The sequence below is a fragment of the Panthera tigris genome, chromosome D4, assembly GCF_018350195.1.
Source record: "Panthera tigris isolate Pti1 chromosome D4, P.tigris_Pti1_mat1.1, whole genome shotgun sequence".
NCBI classification, from domain to species: domain Eukaryota; kingdom Metazoa; phylum Chordata; class Mammalia; order Carnivora; family Felidae; genus Panthera; species Panthera tigris.
This window is the reverse complement of record NC_056672.1, coordinates 69,590,222-69,615,102: the sequence shown is the minus strand read 5'-3', so window position 1 is coordinate 69,615,102 and position 24,881 is coordinate 69,590,222. Positions and strand designations below refer to the sequence as shown.

The 24,881-nt window shown below is 46.0% G+C and overlaps 1 protein-coding gene across 3 annotated transcripts in view; it reads left to right on the top strand.

The window, feature by feature from the left end:
* The window catches only part of PTPN3 (protein tyrosine phosphatase non-receptor type 3), a 108,982-nt gene extending 84,642 nt beyond the window's left edge, over positions 1–24,340 (top strand). For all 3 annotated transcript variants that reach the window (XM_042964028.1, XM_042964030.1, XM_042964029.1), the window contains 8 exons: positions 567–727; positions 12,954–13,044; positions 13,334–13,395; positions 15,264–15,410; positions 20,599–20,727; positions 21,627–21,772; positions 22,289–22,424; positions 24,117–24,340. In XM_042964028.1, the coding sequence (XP_042819962.1) occupies positions 567–727; positions 12,954–13,044; positions 13,334–13,395; positions 15,264–15,410; positions 20,599–20,727; positions 21,627–21,772; positions 22,289–22,424; positions 24,117–24,194 (950 nt within the window). In that variant the 3' untranslated portion in view covers positions 24,195–24,340. The remainder of the gene's footprint in view (positions 1–566; positions 728–12,953; positions 13,045–13,333; positions 13,396–15,263; positions 15,411–20,598; positions 20,728–21,626; positions 21,773–22,288; positions 22,425–24,116) is intronic.
* Positions 24,341–24,881: the final 541 nt, after the last annotated feature.

Sequence of the window (24,881 nt, the reverse complement as noted above, 5' to 3'; positions counted from 1 at the left end):
GTTTGTCTTTACCCATACAAGTCTGATGTGAAGGGAGAATTTTTACTGAAGAGGGAGGACCAAACCCGTGGGAGGTGTTAGGACTAGATACATTTAGTAATAAATGTATTTAGGAGCCTCCTACCTAAAAATGGCCTTGAGGTAGAGGTTGCCGGACTCCATGGGACAGTGCTGTCATAGTGTATCCAGGAAAAATGCATGTTTTAAGGGAGTAAATGAAAGGGACCTGAGAAAGAAGTGGGGGAGAGAAGAGATAGGTGGAAGAATAACCAGGTCAGAGAGAACATTCTTTCCCTTTCTCCTACCTTTGTCAAAAGGCTCTGAGTACAAAACGCCATCATTTAAAACTAGCCAGAAAGATTAGTATGTCATTTTGTATAATTAGCACTTACTGAATCATTCAAGAAGTAGTGTCTTTGGTGAAAATGATTACCATGTGCTTAATCACTTAATTAGCTGTTTTAAACTATCTGCATTCAGGTGTCATAAGTATAATTTTTTTTGAGGAAACGGATCAACGAGAGTGTTCTGCCCCTGCCAGACACCCTCTTTCTTGCCCATTACAGCCGTCCACTCATTCACTGACATCAGATCTGAAGATGAACTGAACCAGCTGTTCCCAGAGGCCATTTTCCCCACTTGTCCAGAGGGTGGGGACACCTTGGAGGGATCCATGGAACAGCTAAAGAAGGGCCTTGAAAGCGGGACAGTGCTGATCCAGTTTGAGGTAAGAGACCATGAGGGCTGAGGCCTTGGCCCGGGCCTCAGTGCCTCGATGGGCTGCTCAGTGGCTGCTGAGTCATCTGAGTCACCAGGCGGCCTGAGCTCATGGTGGGAACACAGGCGGAGCTCCGAGGGCAGGGTGGCAGAGCAGGCCTGGAAGGCAGGGGATAGGACCACAGCTATTGCTGAACTCTACCTCACCCTCTTATCTAGTAACACTTGGTAGTCATGGAGAATCATGTCAGGAATCGAGGAGGAGGGACTCTGAGCGTATTTAGCTGCCAACACAAAAGCTTGAAACACACAGCAGGAGAAGGTGCTGGAGAGGCAGCGTGAGTGAGCCCCGGAGGGGTGGTGGAGAAGGTCATCCCTGACCCCAGCAGACCCACTCCGTAGTTCGGAGCAGGTCGTGTCATCCCAGGAAGGCAGAGTGGCTGGCCTGCCCAAGTCCTCTGGACCTGTGTGAACAGGAGTAGGAACAGAGTCAGACCCTGTCGTCCTTCCCCAGGAGGGGCCTCGAATCACAGAATTGAGACCATTGACAAAGACACATGCAGAGCCCCCACAGAACAGGGCAGAAACAAAGGAGATTTGGGTTTTAAGTCCATTGTATTGATCACTAACAGAGTGAAAATGGAATGTGTTTATCTTCCACATTTGTTAGAAGTAGAAGAAGAGGAGTTCATGCAATAAAACAGAAGAGCACAAAGAAGCCTAAAGTAGACCGTTATGAGAAAATAGGGGGTGCCTGGCTAGCTTAGTCAGTAGAGCATACAACTCTTGATCTTGGGGTTGTGAGTTCAAGTCCCATGTCAGGTGTGGATATTATTTAAAAATAAAATCTTTAAGGGGTGCCTGGGTGACTCAGTGAGTTGAGTATCCAACTTTGGCTCAGGTCATGACCTCATGGTTCTTGGGTTCAAGCCCCACGTCAGGCTCTATGCAGACAGCTCAGAGCGTGGAGCCTGCTTCAGATTTTGTGTCTTCCTCTCTCTCTGCCCCTTCCCCGCTCACACATACACACAAACTCACTCACTCTCTCTCTCTCTCTCTCTCTCTCTCGAAAATAAATAAATATTAGAAAAATTAAAATCTTTAAGAAGTGCCTGGGTGGCTCAGTCGGTTAAGCGTCTGACTCTTGATTTTGGCTCAGGTCATGATCTCATGGTTCATGAGATCAAGCCCTGAGTGGGCTCCCCTCTGACAGTGTGGAGCCCACTTGGAATTCTCTGTCTCCCTCTCGCTCTCTGCCCCTCCCCCACTCTTCTCTCTCAAAATAAATAAACTTTAAAATTAAAATCTTAAAAAAAATAAAAGAAAATAGATCATGATTAACGACAACATACACAGTCTGGATTCACAAATTAGGAAAGAGTCCCAGATCAGATTCAAAAGCACAAGTCAGCCATAGCAAGGAAAAAGTCACAGAAGCAAAACTAAGAAGTTTGTCAAATGCATGTGATCGCATATTCACTCAGGAAAGCTTGAGTAATGTGAACACGAAACAGGAAAGAATGCAAAGTGAAGAGACTTAAGCAAAAGAAAAGTTTATGATGGTATAAGGAATAGAATGTAAATAAAATAGATTATTAGAGCAGTGTGTATCTGAACAACAGTAGAAAATAAAAACCCACAAGTGAAAGGTGATGATAATTGACCCCACCCTGGAAAACAAAATATAACTCCCTATTGTGTGGAAATGAAAGCTGGGGAAGAGAGTAGAAATAATCTAATTACTTGGGTAGAAATGATAGATATATACTGAGTATCTACAAAGACAAATAGCCCTTTTTTCCAGTGTCCTGCAAGAGGCTCTATTGGCTTAAGTTCAAAATTGAAATATACATTTTAAACACTGTAAAACTCAACATTTTAAAACCCTCTCCAAAATAATTGAAACAAGGAGAAGGTAAAACCCAGTTACAGAATATGGGTTTTATTTGTATTGGGCATTGGAGGGGATGGGAAAGGTGGGGGGGGGGCACCATGGAGGCATTGATTCATTCAGCAAGTGTATATTAGGTATTTCATTCATTTCAGCAAGCGTATATTAGGTATTTACCATGTGCCGAAACCACTAGATCAGGAGCACAATGAGGGGAAGGGAGGGTTTCTGGTCCCAAGGAGCTTACGGTCTAATATTTGGGGGATGTATCGTGAGTCCCAGAAACCACTAAAGACAAAGGTAGGACAAGCTTTCCTTATGTAGGATGTATGCTCTGTAGGAACTAGAGGTAAGGGGGTTCCGGGAGGTCCTCTGGGGTGAGATATATTGATAGAGAATGGGTGGGATTAAGTGTGGAGGGAAGGTCGTTCCAAGAAGGTCACAGCCTGAGTGCAGACTAAGTTCCTAAGGTGTCAGGTAGCACAGGGAAACAGGCCTCCCCGAGTTGAGCAATGCAACACAGAGTCCTGGGAGAGTCTCCAGGCGATGGAAGTCCTTCCAGTGCGCACCATTTGTCCCCGATCAGATTGTCCACAAGGAGGCACTGTGGGCTCCCAAAGAGGGAACAAGAGCTCGACTGTGGTTCTGAAACCATGCTCCAGAAAACCCCCTCCACTCAGCTGCCTCCACTTTCGTTATTCATATGGGAATCCCACAGAAGATCTTCCTTACATGCTGTTCACTGAACTTCACTAAGAAGTTTATAAATACTTGAGTGAGAAGTACCCACTATCCCTGTGGTTCTGAGGAGTGTCTCTCCAAGGGTGATACAGTCACCACCTGCATGTGGCCTGAGGAGCATGTTGAGTGGGGCCCCGCCCACAGCTGCTGGGTCAGCCCTCCTAGGTGCTGCTGCTCTGCACAAGATCCTCAGGAGGATTTAGTGCACAAGGTGACCTAAGGGACGACAGAGTAGAGATTGTACAAGAACCCCTGTACCACTGTTACCCACCCCAAGTGGGTATATAGGGTGTATAGCTGGACTGTAGCATGAGGAATGGAGAACACAGAAATCTTAGGGTTAAAGTTTAGTATCTACACACTTCATTTATATATTTTCTAGAAATTGAGTAAGGAAACCATCTTTGTAACTAATATCTTTTGCAGAGGAGAGAACACCAGAGCTGCTCTGTGATGGAGCTGGTGGGGTACATGGAGCCCTGCCTCTTCAGTCTCCCCACACTGCCCCCCAAGGAGCCCTAGAGTGCGGAAAGTAATGTAACAGTCCAGGTTATGGGGGGGTGGGGGGAGATGTCTCCCACAGCTGCTAGAGTGGAGGGATGCTCAAGGAAGCCAGATCAGACAGGAAACCACTACAAAGGGAACCCTTTAATTGAGCACTTAGTATGTGGCACGTGCTTTATGTGCCCCACCTCACAGAACTGTTATCCCCACTGTGTAGATGAAGGATCAGATCTCAGCTTAGTGCACAGTAAATGGTTCAGCCTGATTGGAATCCGACAGGCTCACTCAGGAGCTTGTTCTCTGAACAGCTGTACAGCGTTTGGAAACAACAAGGTGCTGTCTATGTGTGGGGCTTGTTTTCCGTATAGTACGGCATCAGAGCTAGGAGAGATCTGAGAAGCAATCTAGCCAGCCACACAGAGGCAGACTTTAAATCCTGGGTCTGTCACTCACTTCCTGTGTGACCTCAGGTGGTACGTCCCTTCACCTCTCTGTGCCCTCTACTTCCCCAGCTCTAAATTGGGTAGCTCATGGGTTGGTTGTAAGGGTTCGATGAGATAAATGCTCAGTGCGTTGTTTAGCACATGCTAAGGATGCGATAAAAAGTAACAACTATTATTATTTCTAAAAAAACATGCTCAGTCTCCATACAGGAAGTGGTGGTGTCGGCTGGGCTTGGAAGGCTGGGGTGTCTAACTCCAGAGTCTTGGCTGTTCTGGTTTTTCCACCTGTTCTCCAGTACCATCAGCATGTCTAATGGGGGCTGTGCTCTGGACAGAAGCAGAAAGAAGAGGCTGGTCCCTAGCAGGTGCCCATGCCCCCCACTCCATGTTGCCAAGGGCCTGCCCTGGGGGAGCTGGACCATAGATGGAACCCCTCCTGTGATGGCTAGCTGGTTTTCAGCAAAGCTCATTTTGAAGAATTTTTTCATTAGGGGATTCCCCATCCCTCCCATGGCTTTTGGTAAACAATTGCTAATGTGTTCCAGAGAGCATGTGGTCCCAGCTGTAATAAAATCACGCTTAATGATAATTAGCATTTCTGTAGCACTTTGGAATCTGCCAAGTGTATTTCACATATGTTGTCTCTGTTGATTCTCACAACTTTAGGATCACGCCTTTGTAGACGGAGAAAATGAGACTTGGGGGTTGGGGACTTGCCTTGTGTCAAATAGCTGGTTGTTGGATAGAGGTCAGATTAGAATCTGTGTTAAAGCCTAGTTAGTGTCAGAACTCACCACTGCCGGGTGCCAGCCAGCTGCTCACCCAGCCCCCAGTCTGAGCCCTTCCCTCTGGGAGCTACACCCCCTGAGTTACTCTGTGTGACCGATTGGCATCAAACTGCCTGAATACTCTATCTGGTTCAGCCAAGGTAGGGCGTCACTCTGTCTCATGTAAAGGAGAAGATTTGGGGTTCACAAGGCCCCCAGTCTTTCACCACCTCCAGGATGTCTTTCGTTAAGGAACTCATTAAGTCTGCCCCAGGTTCATTCCTTCCTGAATAAAATTTGTGGCTCATTTCATGCTTTCCCTGAGTTGGCCTTTCTGTGTAAGCAAGGGAAGGGGTGTCCTTTGAGAACCAGCTTCCCAGCTAAGGACAGTTGTGCCCATCCTCATCCAGTGACCAGGTGACCTGCAACTTCCCTGCCTCTTGTCCAGTTAAGACTTATGCAGAGGCTTTTGGGGTGGGGTTGAACGGAAATGAACATCTGTCCTCCGGCCCTCTCCACGCTGGTAAGGGCAGCGTCTACAACACTCCACCAGAGACCATGTCCAGCTCAGATACCCCACCCATCCCACCTCACTTTCCTCCTTTACCAAAGCCGGAACCCGTCTTTTTCTCTCTCCTAACCCTTTTTTCCTGAACTCCCTCCTACATCGCCCTTAGAGGAAACATCCAGTGGTGTCAAAACAAGTGACTCACTGGCTCCTGTGATTACTATAAAAGTTGATTTGGAAGGACCAAGGTAGCTGAAGACTTAATGAGAGGTTTAAATTGACACACGTAGAAATTAGTGAAGGCAATTATACCTTCAAGATTAGAATTCATACCTTAAAAAAAAACATGTAAGAATTTTTCCGGATAGTTTTTTTTTTTTTTTTCTTTAAGGAAAGTATTCTGTGATGTGTGAAATAGCAGGAGCAGGTGTGAGGGCTTCACATTTCAAATGCCAGATGCCCATTTAAAGGAAGGGGCACCCCAGCTTAATTACCATGTATTTATGTATGAAAGAATACCTGATCCCAAAGGGTGGGATCTGCATCTGGGACTGTGTATTTAAAGTAGCACTACTGGGGGGCACCTGGGTGGTGCAGTCAGTAGGGCGTCCGACTATCTGCTCAGGTCATGATCTCACGGTTTGTGAGTTCAAGCCCTACATTGGGCTCTGTGCTGACAGCTCAGATTCTGTGTCTCCCTCTCTCTCTGCCCCTCCCCCACTCACGCTGTCTCTCTCTCTCTCTCTCTCTCTCTCTCTCTCTCTCTCTCTCAAAAATAAACATTAAAAAATTTTTTTTTGCTAAGGGACACCTGTGTGGCTCAGTCGGTTAAGCGTCTGACTTTGGCTCAGGTCATGATTTCACAGTTCGTGAGTTTGAGCCCCACCTTGGGCTCTGTGCTGACAGCTCAGAGCTTGGACCCTGATAAGGATTCTGTGTCTTCCTCTCTCTCTCCCTCTCTCTCTCTCTCTCTCTCTCTCTCTCTCTGTCCCCTCCCCCACTCGTACTCTATCTCTCTGTCTCAAAAATAAATATTAAAAAAAAATTTTTTTAAGTAGCACTATTGGGGCACCTGGGTGGCCTAGTTGGTTATGATCAGGTCATGATCTCATAGTGAGTTTGAGCCCCACATTGGGCTCTCTGCTATCTGTCGGCCCAGAGACCACTTTGGATCCTCTGTCCCCGCCTCTCTCTCTGCCCTTCCCACACTTGCTCACCCACGTGTGTTGTCTCTCTCTCTAATTAAATAAAGTTAAAAAAAATAAAGTGGCGCTATTGAAGGTCATGAAATCACTAGCAGTCGTGTTAGTTTATTTCAGCAAACCCTCATAGGAATGTAGAAGGAGGTTCCAGGTCCCCTCCAGCATCCCTTGCCCTCTGACTGGGTCAGGTACAAGGGAAAGGGAAAGTCCCCAGTGTAGACGGACTGCCCCTGAGTAGTAAATTAGGTCTACAAAGTGCTACTGGGGAAACAGCCTCTCAAGGCCCTCATGGAAAATGAGTTGCTCTTATCTTCATTGTATGGCTCCATGACACCCCTTGTCAGGCTTTCCTCGGTGGTTTGCACCCTTTGTTCAAAGCTGTAGATCCGTTGTTCCTTCACTCTACAAATGGTGATTGAGCACGCACTATGTGCCAGGTGCGGTGCTGGCCTAGGGTTTATGGTGATGAACGCAGCAAACAAGACGCCTGCCTTCATGAAGACCACAGTTGGGTGCTTGATGCAGGAAGTAGGCTGTAAGCAGCTGTTTCGAAAGTCCTTGCCTTCCAGTAGATCCCGGTCATTGCTGAAGCCATGAAAGGGAGTCTTTTTTTTTTTTTTTTTAATTTTGTTTTAATGTTTATTTATTTTTGAGAGAGAGACAAAATGCAAGTTGGGGAGGGACAGAGATAGAGACACACACACAGAATCCAAAGCAGACTCCAGGCTCTGAGCTGTCAGCACGGAGCCAGACACAGGGCTCAAACCCACGAGCTGTGAGATCACGACCTGACCCGAAGTCGGACGCCCAACTGACTGAGCCACCCAGGCGCCCCTTTCTTGTTTTTTTAAAGTTTATTTATTGTGAGAGAGATACAGCGAGTGCGCGTGGGGGTGGGGGAAAGACAGAGGGGGGACAGAGGATCCGAAGCGGGCTCCATGCTGACAGCAGAGAACCTGATGCAGGGGTCAGACTCACAAACCGTGAGATCATGACCTGAGCCCAAGTCAAATGCTTAATTGACTGAGCTACCCAGGCTCCCTGAAAGGGAGTCTTTCTACTGTTTGATCTCTCCTTCCCTATTGCCCCTTCAGCTCCCCCTCCTTTTTTTCCCCCCGTCTTTTCCTTTTTCTTCTGCCTCCCTTGGGTTCTCAGCCTCCAGGAATTCTCCCTTTCTCTGGGTGATAGAATGCTTGCTTCCCCTGTGTGGGGCCTTGCCAGCATCCACCAGGGTCGGAGCCCATTAGGTGTCCGAACACTTCATCTGAGGATTGTGACCAGATTTCACATCTGTGGTTGGGCCAGAAGTCTGAAGAGATCAGAGTCCTCTCCTGATACCCTCTCTCTAATATTAGAAGACTTTTTCGAAGAAGAAGTGTTTAAATGGGAAAACTGTGTCATCTTACCCACCCCAGCGGTACGGCACTGGAGAGGTCCGGCCTCTGCTGTGCCGCTTTCTGTCTTTGGAAGCTAGAGCCAGTGACGTAGGCACTAATTTAAATACGGTTGTTCCAGAACAACCCTTTCTCAGCTGATTTTTTATAATTTTTAGCCCTAAGTTTCACAGCTTTTTAGAACTACACTCTGATGAGACCAAAGCACTTTAAGACTTAAAAATCAATAGTTTTTAATAAAACTAAGTGATCTTCTAACCGTCTATCCCTGGGACTCTTTCTCCAGCCTCCCGGCCCCTCTCATTCTAGGGCAGAATTGCCAGGGCCTGTAACGGGGAGCTCTTGCCCACCTCACACACCTTTAGCCTGGGAATAACCAAAGCCAAGCATATTCTTACAATGAGTAGTTCTTGAAAGAGCCTCGTCTTCATTACGGCTGATGGTCTTTCATTCCTTTCCCTCCACCCATGAGCCTTCCAGAAAGATCTACATGGGTTTCCAGCATCTCACTTTCTACTCTGAACCACCCTTCTCCAAGTAGTGTTCTCATAGCCTGCTGAGTAGCTCACAAGATCTGGAGAAGAAGTAGTAAAGTAAAGGAAACTTTACAATAAAGTAAAGTAAAGTAACACCTTCAGAAACTAGAACTGAAGCAGTTTAGCAGAATCAGGGCTCGGTGCTCACCTTGCAAGGCAGACATGAATGTGAGTGCGTTGTACTTTCTAAAGGCCCCAAAAACCATATCCCTGTTCACCCAGCTTTTTGTAGAATTTAATTTTATGTGTACATTTCTTCTGTTTTTTTTCTCAGTCATTTGAATTTAAGAAATAATTTGCATTGTAATAATTCAAGTAATTTAGAAATAGCCAAAGTAGAATTATCGCCTGACTCCCATATTCTTTAGCCTCTTCCTCTTTGTTACTATTTACAAATAACAATCTGATGCCTGTCCTTCCATACTTGTTCCAGTGCTCGTGCCAAGATGTGTTATATGCACAAGTGCACACACATATACATTATACACATGTGTGTGTGTGCTGTTGTATATAAAAGGGATCACCACTGTATTCTGTAACTTGCATTACTTTTTTTTTTAAGATTTAAACAGATTTTTCTTAATGTTTATTTTTGAGAGAGAGAGCATGCGAATGGGGAAGGGGCAGAGAGAGAGGAAGACACGGGATCTGACACAGGCTCCACGCTGTGAATTGTCAGCACAGAGCCCAACGTGGGGCTCAAACTCAAGAACCACGAGATCATGACCTGAGTGAAAGCTGGACACTGAACTGACTGAGCTACCTAGGTGCCCCAAGATTTTATTTTAAAGTACTCTCTACACCCAACATGGGGCTTGAACTCACAACCCTGAGACCAAGAGTCTCTTGCTCTACTAACTGAGCTAGCCAGGTGCCCTTATAACTTGCATTCTTCAGAATAGATGAATGAATATCTTTCCAAACCTGTAGTTTAATCTTTTTATTGCACAAAATTTTGTGGTATGACTGTACCATAATTTAAGTCAATACCTCTCCCTGTTGGGAAATGTTCAGGCTGTTTCCAGTTTTCTAATAAAAAAAAATGCTTTGCTATAGATAAATTTCTTTGATATGTATCTTTATGCATTTCTGTCAGATAAAGCCCAAGGAGTGCACATTTAAAAATGTTTAAACACTGCTATTTTATTTTTTATTTTAGTACCTTGACAATCTTATCCCCAGATCATTACTGCTGAGATACATTTATATACTTATTGTAATTAAAGCCTTTTGCTGGATCTGTGCTTTTCTGTTAGACCATCTCAAGTTGATTACATTTATGCTTTTATTTGGAAAAAAAAAAAAATCCTTGAACCTCCGGCTTAGCTTTACTGATTATATTCACTTAATTGGATTTTATCTCTATGCAGTTAGTCAGAACCAAAATGTCATTTGGGGAAATTTGACTCAGATATTTTCCTTACAGTATCAAACCAAACCTTCCAGTAAATCCTGAATTTATTTCTACAATGCTCTCTGTCCATTAAAGCTGTCAGACCTTTAAGAAGTTGTTCACTGGTAGGGCACCTGGGTGGCTCAGTGGGCTGAGTGGCTGACTCTTGACTTTGGCACAGGTCATGATGCCACAGTCCTGAGATCAAGTACTGCGTGGAGCCTGCTTAAGATATTCTCTTTCTCTTCCTCTCCTTCTCCCTCACCCCTTCTGTTCCTCTCCCCCTCCTTCGCTCAAACACATGGGTGAACTCTCAGGCTCTCTCAAAAAAAAAAAAAAAAAAAATTCAGGGGCTATTTGTTACAAACTGAAATTGTGAAGATCAGTAGCTGAGCTGGAGGAGAGATTGCAAATTCTAAACATTTGGTAAACCTATAACACATGACACAATTGTTGTTGCCAAAAATCCTGATGCTAATTTTCTCCTAATGATTGTTATGCAGTTTGTTTATTTAATTAAAAAGAAAAAAAGAGGGGTGCCTGGTTAGCCCTGTCAGTTAAACATCCAACTTTGGCTCAGGTCATGATTTCACAGTTCACAGGTTCGAGCCCCGTATCAAAGTCTGGGCTGATGTCTCAGTCTTTCTCTCTCCACCCCTCTCCCACTTGCACTCTCTCTCTCTCTCCCAAAATAAATAAATAGACTTAAAAAAAAAAAAAAAAAAGAACCAATAAGAGGAAAACAGATTCACAGAGGCCAATTTACACAACAAAAAATACAAGTTGCAAAAATATTGGGGGGAAACTACTGTCCAGCCTTCTTATTCAAATTGCAAACACCTTTTAGTTGATGATTTGGCCGCAATTTAGTGGATTAGCAATTCTCATACACACCTGTAGGGAAACTTGATTATATGTATCAAAATCCATAAAAATATGTTTTGATATACTAATTCTTCTAAAAGTTTATGAGTAAAAATATTGAAAACCCCCTAATCAAAAGTAGAGTAAAAGTTAAATTATGAGAAACTATGATCCAGTAAAAATCATTTTATGTAAAGAATATTTAGAATATTTAATGGCACAAGGACCTAGACACTCTATAATAAGTAGGAAAAAACAGGCTTCAGGCTTCAAAATTATGGTAGTATTTCCCAGAATACTTCTTATGGGATGTGAGGTCCTCCATGGCCAAATTAGCTTGAGAAATGCTTAGCTAATCAGAATTAGATAAGCTTAAGTACTGCAGGGTTGAGCTTCTTGGAGATTCATAGAATATACGATGGCTTATATTTTCCAAATTTCTCTGACCTTGAAACTTTTTTTTAATGTTTACTTATTTTGGGGAGGGAGAGAGAGAGAGAGCACGAGGGGAAGGACAGAGAGAGAGGGAGACACAGAATCCGAAGCAGGCTCCAGGCTCTGAGCTCAGAGCCTGACATGGGGCTTGAACTCGTGAACTATGAGATCATGACCTGAGCTGAAGTCAGATGCTTAAGTGACTGAGGCACCCACGCGCCCCTGACCTTGAAACTTTCTAAGGAATACCTATTAGTATCTTTCAAAACACTGGGGTTCCATAGAACATAGTATAGGAAATGCTAATTTGTAATTCAGTCTTATTTTTTGTTTTTAAAAATGTACATCTGTGTCTTCTCTGTTTATATGTGTACTTACGTTTATTTGTATACATAGAAAACTGGAGAAAAAAAATGTGAAAAGGGTTCCCTTGGGTTTGTGAAATTACTGATAATTTTTTTTCTTTATACTAGTCTGAATTTCCCAGATATTCTAAGGGAAGAAAAGGTTGCTTCCAACATTGAGAAAAAGTTGTATTGTTTGTAAACTTTCATAAAACCACAGTGACTAGTATTTCACTCTCTAGCTCGAAGTGTGAGAAACAGTTGTATGAAAAAACTCTAGGGCAGGAGGAAACTGGGAAGGAATGGATGTGTCTGTGGTCTTTGTGGGGTTTCCCTGGTGTGTACTTATCCCCGGACTCATCAAGTTGTGTACATTAAATATGTACCACTTTTTACATGACAGTCATACCTCAGTGGAGTGTTCTCAAAGGAAGAGAAAACTCTAGCATTGAGTCAGATCTGAATTCAGCCTCCCGTTGGTGATTGTGAGCCAAGGTATTTAATCTCTCCTTGCTTGCAAAAGAAGGGTCCTCTTAGTACCTCTCACACAGCTGTTGTCAGAATCACATCAGGCACTGCACAAACATGTAATAGGGGCTTATAGATGTGCAAAGATGGCTTAATTGGATTTTTGGCCGGTTATTATATTGTACAGCAAAGATACCTCTTAAATGAAGTTTACTACGTATTGGAAGAAATGTTTTTACTGTGCAAACATACTTCTGAGAAGATGAATGAAATGCTCTTGTTCTTCAGCTAAGAACCCGGTTCACTCCATTGAACTGGAGAGAAATGTTTTTAGACTAATATAAATGGTTTCCATTGAACTTTGAGTCAGAATTCTTTTCTTTCTCGACTTGCTTTTATCATTTGTCGAATAACTGTCAAAAAGACAAGACTTGACTTACCATGATCCATTATCTATGACTCAGAACCCTTCCTGTGACTTTTTTTTCCCCCAAAGATCCTCGTGTTAAAAAAAAAAATTAGTGAGTTTAGTCAGTTTCTCATGGGATTGTAGAATTTCTTATTGGGAAGAGTTTTCTTTTAAAACATAGCACCTAATCACTTTTAAATGTTAAGATTTAGTGCCACGAGTGGTAGACTTTGTTGTTAAAAGTATGTTTCCATGCTCCCTCCATAGCTGTTTTTTGCAAGGTTGGTTTTTTGTTTGTTTGTTTGTTTTTCCCCCCACTTCTGTATTTGTTATGTAGCAACTCTACAGAAAGAAGCCCGGTCTGGCCATCACGTTTGCAAAGCTGCCTCAAAATTTGGACAAAAACCGATATAAAGATGTGCTGCCTTGTGAGTACCCGGTGTGAATGCTTCCTTCTCTCCCCCACCCCCCACCCCCAACACACTGAGATAATGTTTCCCTTTTTAAAACAGATTGTCTGGTATTCTGCAACAATTTTCAGTGTGTCTGTAAACACCACCGTCTTTACTGCCGCCATTTCAGACTCTGAACAGTTGGGAAATAGTGTTTATGCTAATGAGGCAAAGCTGTAGATGGGGTTGGGGACTGAACTCTTGTTTCCTTGGTCCGATAAAAATAATGCTCAGGATAATTGGTAAATTTGTTTCTCCCCCACAGATGACACCACCCGGGTATTATTGCAGGGAAATGAAGATTATATTAACGCAAGTTATGTGAACGTAAGTCAAGAATCTGGATGATAAGAGCCCACTGATCACTGTAACAAGCATGAATGGTGTGGGTGGTGCTTTGCAGTTGACCAAGTGCTCTCCTGTTCACCCCCTCATTTCAGCACCCCAGCAGCCATTGAGGGAAGGCAGAATAGTCTTTTTACAGAGGACAGAACTAAGGTTCAGAGAGATTAAATAATTTGAAAAGTCACAAAGCTAACAGAAGGTGAGACCAAAACTCAGATTCTGTGTCTCTGACTCCCATCGTCCACATGCCTTCTGTCTTGAGCTGCTGACATTTTTGTGGGGTTTTTTTTTGTTGTTGTTTGAGGTTTTTTTGTGGGGTTTTTTTTTTGTTTTGGGGGGTTTTTTGTTTGCCGGTGGTGCGCTTGTAACTTTCTGTGTTTCCCTCCCCCCCGCCATGTTATTACTGTACATCCCACCTAAAAATAAGGGAGAAAAAAACCACTTGTGCGTGTAACCCAAAAAGAAAACATAAAAAATTTCACATGTTGTGGGAAAAGCATTCATTCGACCCTGAAAATGAATCTTGGGCAACTTACTTGGCCTCTCTGAACCTCATTTTCTTCATTTAAACCAGGGGTCAGCACACTTTTTCTGTAGAGGACCAGATAATATTTCAGTCTTTGCAAGCTGAGGGAAAATGGAGGCTGTTACTTAAGTAGTTATATAACCATTTAAAATGCAACCATGTAAAAATATTTTTAAAACACTCTTAGCTTGCAAAGTGGCAGTCAGATTTGGCCCTCAGGCCAAAGTTTGCCAACCCTTGACCTACATGAACAGATGATTTCTCAAGTTCTCAAGTTATAGCAAAATATCAAAAACTACCCTAATAAAGATGGGTGTTATCAGTGATTCCATTTATCCCAAAACATCTATGGAATTCATTGACCCTCACTTCAACATTCCTGGTGCCTTGAAAGCAGAGCATCAGATTTGGTGAGGTCAGCAGGATCACGTAATCTGGTGTCTTTACAGGGAAATTGGGGAACTGAGACCAGGGTTGAAGAAGCCATTAACCCAAGCATCAACCAAACCATGAATTGAGTGCCTCTGTGTACCCCACCTAAGAATGAATGAATCACAGTGTCACTTGAAAGTTCAGCAGGTTCTGACTGTTTTTTCATAGAAATGACTCTGTTCAGAGGGAAGAAGTAAAAGCAGAGCAGGATGGGAGGAGGGATACTGAGGACAGTTGAAAACATTTTGATGTTTAACATTAAGCAACTCAAATAACTGTGTGAGGTGATGGATGTGATCATTAACTTGATTGTGGTGATCATTTCACAATATATGCATACATCAAACCATCATGTTGTATACCTTAAATAATATGCAATTTTTATTTGTCAGTTACACTTCAATAAAGCTGGGTGGGGGGAAGGATTGATCAACTCGATGACACGGGCATTAGAACCCTGCAGAAAGCAAAGTGCAGCATAGTGGTGGTATAAGCCTGCATGGTCTATGCTTCAAAGAAAAGTAAGTAGATTTTGATAGAAAGCCCTGTGTGGGGAAAGATTTGGGCATGAAGATTGGTATGAATGGCTGAAAATACAGATGGCCAATTTCAATATAGCAGTAAAGATCATTCAAACTCTTCTGCCGTCTTGTAGGTACATTTCTGATTATTGCCTACTGAGTGTCATATAGCTTTATCTTAAGTAGTTAATGCTAGTATTATCTTTCAAGGATTTTTAAAAATGGCTTTTTCTTTGATTTTTTCTTATTGGCTGTACATTGACAGAATATTCTGGTGTGATGTCCGTTACCAACTAGAAGAGTGTAAGATCCAGTTCCATGGCCACCTTGTGGCAGTGACAGATTCTAATGTCTTAACAATCTCTTGCCAGATGGAAATTCCTGCTGCTAACCTTGTGAACAAGTACATCGCCGCTCAGGGGCCCCTGCCACATACCTGTGCACAATTTTGGCAAGTCGTCTGGGATCAGAAGTTATCACTCATTGTCATGTTGACGACTCTCACAGAGCGAGGGCGGGTAAGTGGCTTGATTTCTGATTCAAACGTGGGCATGTCACGCCGTGCTCTATGCAACATGAATTTCAGACCTGGAAAGGGTCTTAAATATCACTTGGTCCAGCCCCTACATGACCCATAAATCTCCTTTAGAGACTTACTGATAGTCCCCTCCAGTGTCGGGGAGCTCAGCACTCCTGTCCATTCCCTGGCCTTTCTCTGAGCTCACACAGCCCCTCCTACTCCTGGCTCAGATCCATTATAATCAGCCAGAAGGCAGTCTCCTTTGCCTCACCTCCCCTGCCCCAGAACCCGTGTGTTGACTGCAGCCTCACCCACCCAGGACAAGGGCTGGTCCTGTGAAGAGCAGTGTGGGTGCTAGGCTCACAGTGGCCATAACAAGTGGGAGGCATTACAACTTCTGTCAGCCTCTGTTTGCGTTGCAGCAAAAGCCGATGCAAAAAGAAGAAAGAAGGGCTTGATTAGGAGAGTGATGGGCACCACACTGTGCTTTAGCAGGGCATGCATTTTCCATAGGAACAGATCACTGGTTATGTAACAGTAGTCACTGTGCAAGGGGTACCTGTATTATACATTCTCTAACTTGTGCATACATCGAGATATCTTCATTATGAAACATTTATTCAGAAAGCCATTCCAAAATCAGATATAAATTAACTTTGAGCCACCTGCTTTGAATGATCTGTGTGCTGCTTCCTCCCGGGCCTCTCTCCTTGGTACATGGTTCAGAATACCAAATTGATCCACACCGAAGATCAGAATACACAGGATTGGAATGAATAGTATGTTTGAGGACAGTCTATACTCTCAACCTGAAACAGCAAAATAAGAATTCCTACTAATTCTGCAGAGACAGCCCCAGGGATTGCAAAGGACTTGTGTGTGTGTCTCCCAGGCAGAGGGCTCCCCGCTTCTGCAAAAGCACCTCCAAGGTCCATCTTGTTAGTGTTCAGCCCTGATTTTTAAAAAATTACTCCTTACAACTAGCTGAAATCCACATGGCCTTGAACCTCCACCCCACCTGCTTCTCCCACCTGGAAGACACAGAATAAGTTACCCCTCTCCTCTATGCACTTGGCTCTTTAGGGATCTAAAAATAATGTCAGACTTGTGTTATTAAGTTCTAAGTAAATACTCTTGCCTTCTAGGCTCAGAACCCAAAGCCGGCACTTGCAAATATGTGCACACACACACTCTTTGTCTCTCTCTCATAAAAAGAGAGTTAAAGTATTAGGGGAGTGATGTTGAAGCCATCCTCAACCCAAGTTGAGCCCATCCTTGGCAAAGTTTGCTTTACTGCCATGCAGCTCTGTTATTTAATCCTCTGATTCCGCCACCACACCCCACACTGTAGGCCCTGTTCTGGGCCATTTCTGCTATTTTGTAGATGACTAATGCCAACTTTATTGCCTCCCCGTCTCCACAATCTGCCAGTCCCCCCATTTGAAAGCTGAGATATATTTGTCTGCCTATTCTGTGACTTCTAGGTGCTTGAATGCTCCAGGTTTTCTCAAAATATTCATGGAGGTGCCATTCTGCTGGGTCGTAAGGTCTTTCAGGGCCATGGGGCGTGGTCTCCTCACCTGGATTGGGCTTCTCTTTCTGCTGTAAAGTTGACTCTGCCCTTTCCTGCTCTGAGGTCATTAGTGAGCCGCAACAGGCATGGTTAGCGACAGATGATCTGCTCTGGACAGGAGCCCCTTCTTCCCTTGTCCTATTTGTTCCAGCTCGGAAAGAAGGGCCCTTTCTTCCTTCCGATAGGCCTTACTTCCTCTGGCTGTTCTTACAGGTCCTGCCCCTCCTGCTCTGTCCTGATTGTGTTCCACCCACCCCCCTCTTATTCATCTACTCTGCACCTGAGCTCCTCTGAGGTCTCCCTGTGGCCCAGGGGGCTTCTCTGTTTCCCAGCCTGTCTTCCTGACTAAGCCCAGCCCAGCAGGCCCCTTTTCCTGAGTCAGCAGTCCCTTCACTATCTCTGGCCCTGGGGACTTACCCCTCTTGTTTATCAATTGTTAGAAACCTGTTCTTCTGAAATCCAGGCTACATGTTTCCTCCCTCTCCTGTTACAAACTCTCAGCTGACCCGAGCCCTTTATCTTGAGGATCCTTATCTGGTCCTCACCACCACCCACAGCTTCTCCCTGTGTATGTGCCACTTCTGATATGGATGATCTCATACCAGCTGATTCACCCCCAAAGCCTCAGTTTACTCGTATGCGAAACAGAGACACTAATAGTATCTACCTCATAGGGTTTTTTGAGGTCAAGCTAATGTCCATAAAAAGTACCATTGAGAACTAGGCACACACTGTTCAGTAGATAGTAGGCGTTAGCATCCTCCCCCCAACAGCCAGCACCAATGTGGAAACAGACTGAAGGAAGTCTAGTAACTTGCCCAGGATCACACACTTGGTTAGTGGAGCGCATTATTAACCAGGATTGAAACTCAGGGTTTCCACAGACCCCTTGCTCTTTCTACTACACCCTTAGTGCTTGGAGATCCAAATAGACCTAAAATCCAAATTTGATCAAGAAGTAGAATGTCCAGTTCTGGTGAATTCGCTGGGAATCTCTGGAAACAGGTGTTTGTAGCTCTGCCTTATATGGGCTAATCACTTCAGAGGCCCTTCCCATCCGTTGTCCTGTGAGTAGGATGCTTCAGAGTCTGTAGCAGAAATTGACACCCTGTGTGGGTCTGCAGCCCGCCCGGGCAGGCTACCCAGGTATAATATGAAGCCGGCCCCCATATGCAGGGGACCGGGAGAGACTGAAGGAAGACGCAGGCTACTCTAGGTTGGTAGGTGGCGGTTTGGGGTGGCTTTTTGTTGTTGTTGTTGTTGTTGTTGTTGTTAAGTTTATTGATTTTGAGAGAGAGAACATAGCAGGGGAGGGGCAGAGAGAGAGGGGAAGAGAGAATCCCAAGCAGGCTCAAACTCATGAACCATGAGATCATGACCTGAACTGAAACCAAGAGTCGGATGCTTAGGTGCTGAGATTAGGTGGCATTTTATTTTATTTTTTTAATTTTTTTAATGTTTATTTATTTTTGACAGAGAGAGAGACAGAGCATGAGCAGGGGAGGGGCAGAGAGAGAGGGAGACACAGAATCTGAAGCAGGCTCCAGGCTCTGAACTGACAGCACAGAGCCCGATGAGGGGCTCGAACTCACAGACCATGAGATCATGACCTGAGCCGAAGGCGGATGCTCAACCAACTGAGCCACCCAGGTGGCCCATAGGTGGCATTTTAAATAAGCAAGGGGAACTTACGAGGCTTGTCATAACCACAAAACAAATGGTTCCCTGCACCTTTCCACTAAATCTTAAAAGTTTATAAAGAGGGTTACCTGGGTGGCTCAGTCAATTAAGCGTCCAACTCTTGGTTTCGGCTCAGGCCATGATCTCATAGTGAGTGGGTTCAAGCCCACATCGGGCTCTGTGCTGACAGTACCAGAGCCTGCGTGGGATTCTCCCTCCCTCTCTCTCTGTCCCTCCCCCACTCGTTCTCTCTGTCTCTCTCTCTCAAAATAAATAAACTTAAAAAAAAGTTTATAAAGAGACCCTAAGTGGGCTCAGTTATGTATACAATATAGGTGTTTTCAACCCCATGTTACTATCCTAAGGCTGTGTCCTTGGAGCAGCCCCTGGGAGCAGAAAAGGCAAGCAGACCCCACTTTCCAAGGACAGGGGAGGGCGTGTGGAGCCTCTGAGTGCCCAGGTCCAGCTCACCGGCCTGTGTGGCCACGTCTTTTTGATGATGTTCCCCAACACCTGGTGAGGATGAGGCAGGTATAGGCCAGTGGGTATCGACTCTGCCTCGGCTTCTGGGGACAGGGGCCCCTTCATGTCTATGGCAGTTGGGAAATGGCCACTAACCAAAATACCCACATTTAAGGTTTACAAGTAAATTCTTAACTCCAGCTTCCCAACAGCATACTTTAATTTCAAATACTCCATGTGACGTTTGAAAATAAGAATAGAAAAGCTGTTCCAGACAAATTACGTGCATCTGTTGGTTTATAGCCCCTTTTAGCTGTACACAAATATAATTTTTATGTAAGATGTTGCAACTCTAGGCTTGGAGAAAAAAAAAAATTTGAGTGAGTCAGAATTTGATGGAACTATGATGGGATGGATAGCATGGCCCTGAATTTTGCTTTGAAGCCAGAGGCAAGAGCTAAGATGGCTTCAGGGTTTAGAAGGGAGGATTAAAAGGGAGACACAGGGGGCTCGTTGAGCCTGTAGGGAAGCCGCAGCAGCCCTGAGACCTTGGGCAGGTCGCTTACCCCACAGGGGCCAGGGTTCCTCATCTGCCATCCAGGAGTGTGTCATGTCAGCTCCATGAGTCATCTGAGGGCTTAGGGGACACTGCTCAAATGTAAAGGGATGTTCGTCTCAGTTTGAGAACTTCTTTCCCTGGGATTTTTGTGGAATCTCTGATCACCCTTCTTCATGTTGATGTGGGGCCCCCATAACAACAATGGTAACCTGAGCCCCCATGGTGAGCCTGGCACTTCCCACCGTTCCCTCTGACCTCTGTCACCGTCTGGGAGGCAGGTGCTGTCCCTGTCTGTCAGGCAAGGACTGCAAATCCGAGAGGTTGGGTAGCAGGTTCAAAGTCAAGTGGCTAACAGAAGATAAAATGAGTCCAGTGGAGTTCTGACTTCCATCTGTGTGCTCTTAACCTCTGTGCCATGAGGCCTTCCTTCTACTCATGTGGGTAGGGGAGAGATGGTGAAGGAGGGTGAGGTGGAAGGGGGGTGGTGTGGAGAGCAGAGAAGGGGCCTGAACGCCTGGAGTGGGCTTGATGGGGAATGGGAAAGGATGAGAGGGAGAGGCCGCTCCTAGGTCAAGGCACTGTGTCTGAGGCCTCTCCTGTTCTTCCAGCAAGTGGACCCTGGTGACGAAGAGGGTGAGCTCTGTACTCCTCCTCCGGGCTCCAGCTCCAGGCTGGCTTGAGAGCTGTGGCCTCGGCCCTTGCAGGCTGACCCCCACCCTACTCTCCAGGAGAGGAGGGGACACTCCTCTGGGAACAGGGAACAGACCCAGAGCACATTGGCTTTGCAGCTCTCAGAGTACCTGGTGTGAGTGAGAGGGCTCCGGTCAGACGCCCACCTGTCCATCCACGTAACAGCTCATGTGCACCACCCCCACAGCGGAGGTTAGCTCACACCCAGGGGTTTTCTTGCAGACCAAATGTCACCAGTACTGGCCTGATCCTCCCGACGTCATGGAACACGGCAACTTTCACATCCGATGTCAGTCAGAGGACTGCACCATCGCTTATGTGTTCCGAGAAATGCTGGTCACCAACACCGAGGTGAGCGGTGTCCCTTCAGTGAGTGGTCCGGGGGAGGGTGCAGCTTCAAGGCAGGTGCTAAACCAGATCCACTGGGGGCCTGCACAGGGCAGTGCTTCCAGGTCTGTTCTACGTTCACTCCCGGTGAGCATTTGGGTAAACGCTTGTGAAAGAACCAGCGCCCTTGTTCACAGCACCACTGTTCACACTAGACAGCAGTGAGAACGCCCAAGTGCCCCGGGACGGATAAATGGATAGACAAGATGTGGTATATTTGCAGAGTGGAGCGCTATTCAGCTTTTAAAAGGAGGGAAATTCTGATGCATGTTATAGCAGTGCTGAACCTTGAAAGACCTTATACTAGGTCAAGTAAGCCAGTCACAAGAGGAAAGTATTATGTGACTGTATAGAGTCCCTGGGCTAGTCACAGTCAGACAGAAAGAGGTGGGGTGATTAGCTGGGGGTGGGGGGAATGAAGAGTTACTGCTTCATGGGTACAGAGTTTCCACTTGGGAAGATGAAAAAATCCAGGTAATAGCAGTGATCGTTGCACAACCCTGGGAATGTACTTAATGCCACTGAACTATATACACTTAATGGTTAAAATGGTAAACTTCGTGTCACATGTATTTTACCCTCTTGAAAAAAGAAAAAGCCAGTGTGTGTGGCCCTGATGGCAAGTACCATAGGAGCGAGTGGGAAGAAATCTCAGTGGACAGAAGGAAGCAGTCCTGACAGGGTGGCCCGAGCTGTGTCCTGGAGGGGGGAGCAGGAGTTTCCAGGGGCCACCGCAGGGCTGCACGCAGTGGGCAAAAGGGCGTCAGGAGACAGGACCGCTGAGCTGAGGCTGAGGCTGGGGCCAGACTCAAGCTGCCCACTTGCTGGCTTGGCTCACCGCGGCCACCCTGCATCTTCCACAGACCGGGGAAGAGCACACTGTGACACATCTCCAGTATGTCGCGTGGCCTGACCACGGCGTTCCTGATGACTCCTCGGACTTTCTGGAATTTGTAAACTACGTGAGGTCCCTGAGAGTGGATGGTGAACCGGTGTTAGTTCACTGCAGGTACTGTGGCTTCCAGGTTTACTTTGGTTTGGTTTTTAAATACACATATTCCGTAGGGAAAGACCTGAGGAAACTTGGCAGAGATCACCCTAAATCCCACGAGACTCTATGCTTTTACGAGAAGGCTCTGCTCATTTCTTCTTCGCTGTTTCAAAAGATTGGGAATTTTATGAAAGCATAAACCTCTGATTGTAGAACTGAAGAAGCCCACTCCCCCCCTCCGCTCTCCCTGTGTCCTTGAGTTGCTGACCTTCACAATAGATGTGAACAAGAGGAGGGTGCAGCCCTTAAAGGTGGGTTTCTTTTCATTGGTGTTTAAGCCCCTGGCCTCAGAATATATGAGGAGAGGCCTTTTCAGCCTGTTGGAGAGCACACCCTGAATGTGTGTTTTGTATTCCCGAAGGTCAGGGGAGGAGAGCTCTGTCTGAGTAAACGTGGGAACTGGCTAGGCATTAAGCTGGGCCGTGCAGAAATACTGCCTGAGCAAATCCCAGGTCTCTGCTTCTGTCCCCCCAGTGCTGGCATAGGTCGTACTGGTGTGTTGGTCACCATGGAAACAGCCATGTGCCTAACTGAGAGAAACCTGCCCGTTTACCCACTGGACATCGTCCGGAAAATGCGAGACCAGCGTGCCATGATGGTGCAGACATCAGTGAGTAGAAATCCATTGATAAAAGTCATAACGATGGCCCACGCTTTCTGAGCACTTGCCCTGGGCCAGGCCTGTGTGAAGGGCTTTGCAGGTTAAGAGACCAAGGCTCAAGGGCACCGCAGTGCTTGCCCAAGGTCACAAAACTTGTCAGGGGCTGAGCGACTCCAAAGCCCACCCCATCTGACCTCTGTCTCTCACTGTCCGTCCCTTTCACTGAGTCTGTGCTGTGTTTCCAGCCAGCCATGCGGCCAGGGTGCAGCCCAGGTTGCATTCTACATGGTCAAGCCGCTGGCCCATCATTTATCCCTCAGAAGCAAACAGAGTCACCTGAGGGTTTTACTCCACCTATCCGTGTACAGGTGAGCCTTTTGGCTCAGTGGACGTTTCACATGGCCCTACTCTCTCCTCCTTGGGCTATCTCCCATGTCTGCCACGTCTGGGTAAGTGGCACAGCAAGTGTCCTCAAGAGGAAGCCTGTGGTTTTTCCCCAGAAGCACAAGAGGGGCCGGGCGGGTGATGTAGAAAAATGAGCATGATTCAGGCCCCTCCACATACTGGGTGACCTTAGATAATCACTTAGCTTCTCTCCAAGCCTCCATTTCCCCATCTGCAAAATGGGGACCATCCCACATTCATTTAGATAATTGCACACACCGAAGAGACCCAGACTTGTATGTAGTAGGAAGACTGAATTAGTTATAAATCTCAGCAGTAATGGGGGAAGTCCAAGGGTAAGAACTTGCTGGAAGACCATCAAAGCTGACTTTGAAAAGTCAAGGAAGGCTTTCTGGAGGAGTGGCCTCTAAGGCAAAACCCCCCCAGATGAATGAGGTGGCATAAGCAAAGAAAAGAGTGGGAAGTCCACCATGCAGCCAGCTCCGTGTCCTCAAAGGCTCAGGGACAGAGTTTATGAGATTTCTCTAATGATCGGGACCTCTTGTTTTATATTAGACTCAGGAAATTCAATTAAGAGGGAAAAAACCGGGTTATTAAGAATATTGTTCTCTGCCCCGCTGCGTGGTATGGAAGACCTCATTGCCGGTTAAAAATTTTGACAGTGCATCTTCTTGGTAGATTTGCCTAGCTGGTGAAGAAGCACAGTCTCAATGCTTTCTTTCACCCCGCACACTTCACTAAATGAGTTTCTCGGGCGTTTCTTAATATAAAGGACCGTATCCCACAGAGCAGCTTTAGTGGCTCTCTTTTTTTTTTTTTTTAAAGACAAAATCCAGACTCCTTCACCTTACCCTGCACAACCAGGTCCCAGCCACCAGTGCAGCCTCTCCGTCCGTGCCCAGGTGTTCCGGGCAGGGGCTCTGAGCCCGACAGTGCCACTCAGAATGGGCCATCGGAGTCTCCACATTTGAGTGTACTGTACAGTAGAATGGCCACCCCGCAGTGACTTCACCCCTTCCCTGGCTCCTCCAGGCCACCGGCCCCTCCCTCTGCTGTGGTTTCCATGACACTCTCCCCACCGCTCTCTGGGAGCAGCCCCCAGCCCTCACGTAGGAATCATGGCTTCACGGGTGTGCCTTCACGGTGTTTCCCTGGCACGTAGCACAGGGTCTGGCCTGGCCCGGAGCTGGAGGTCAGAGAGTATTTATGAGCAACGTAAAAGAGTATGCAGAGATGTGGTAGGAGGCAGAGTTTATGGAACTGTGGCTGGACTGACACCTTTCTTTTCTCTTCCAGAGCCAGTACAAGTTTGTATGTGAAGCGATTCTTCGTGTTTATGAAGAAGGCTTAGTCCAAATGCTGGATCCCAGTTAAGACAACTGTGAAATGTTCATTCCTCTTTCCCAGGGGCATCCTCCTTAAGGACAGACCTTCTCTTTGGAAGCAGCAAGAGGAATTTGTAGGCTGTGGGGAAGGAATGAGCACATTTGAACCCAGGCACTTTAAAGTTCTATAGAAGAGGTATCGTGTACATAGGAACTGTGTAGATACGCATGCGGTTGCAGCGTCAGTTAGGCCCGTTATTCCTCAGAGAGAAGTAAGCAAATGCAGATCTCAGTTTGGGGCCTGTCCTATTGCCTTCCTCCCTAGACATCACTGTGTTCCTGTAAACCATCCTTGGGCAATTGAGAGGGGACGCCAGCAATGCTCTTGACTGCCCAGAAACAAGATGGTGTGGCTATTTAGAGTTGCTTGGATGTTTTGTGTGTATATGTTTATCGGACTCTAAGGGCTGAGCTTTCTGTCCTTCTAGATGGAGCTGGAACCATTAGCATTCCCCTGCCCCCTGCTAAGGAAACCCTGATGAATGTACTAAATGGCAGGGTGGTGGGATTTCAGGCTGAAGGAGCGGGCAGTACCTTTTCTGGCCTCCCTTCCTCTGTCCCATCTCCCTGCCACGTCCCATATTCATGTTTCTGAGAATCCCATCTAAGATGCCCCGCTTCCTCCCTGCATTACTGACCCTAGTCAGGTGCTCACGCGGTGCCTGGACCGGATTAG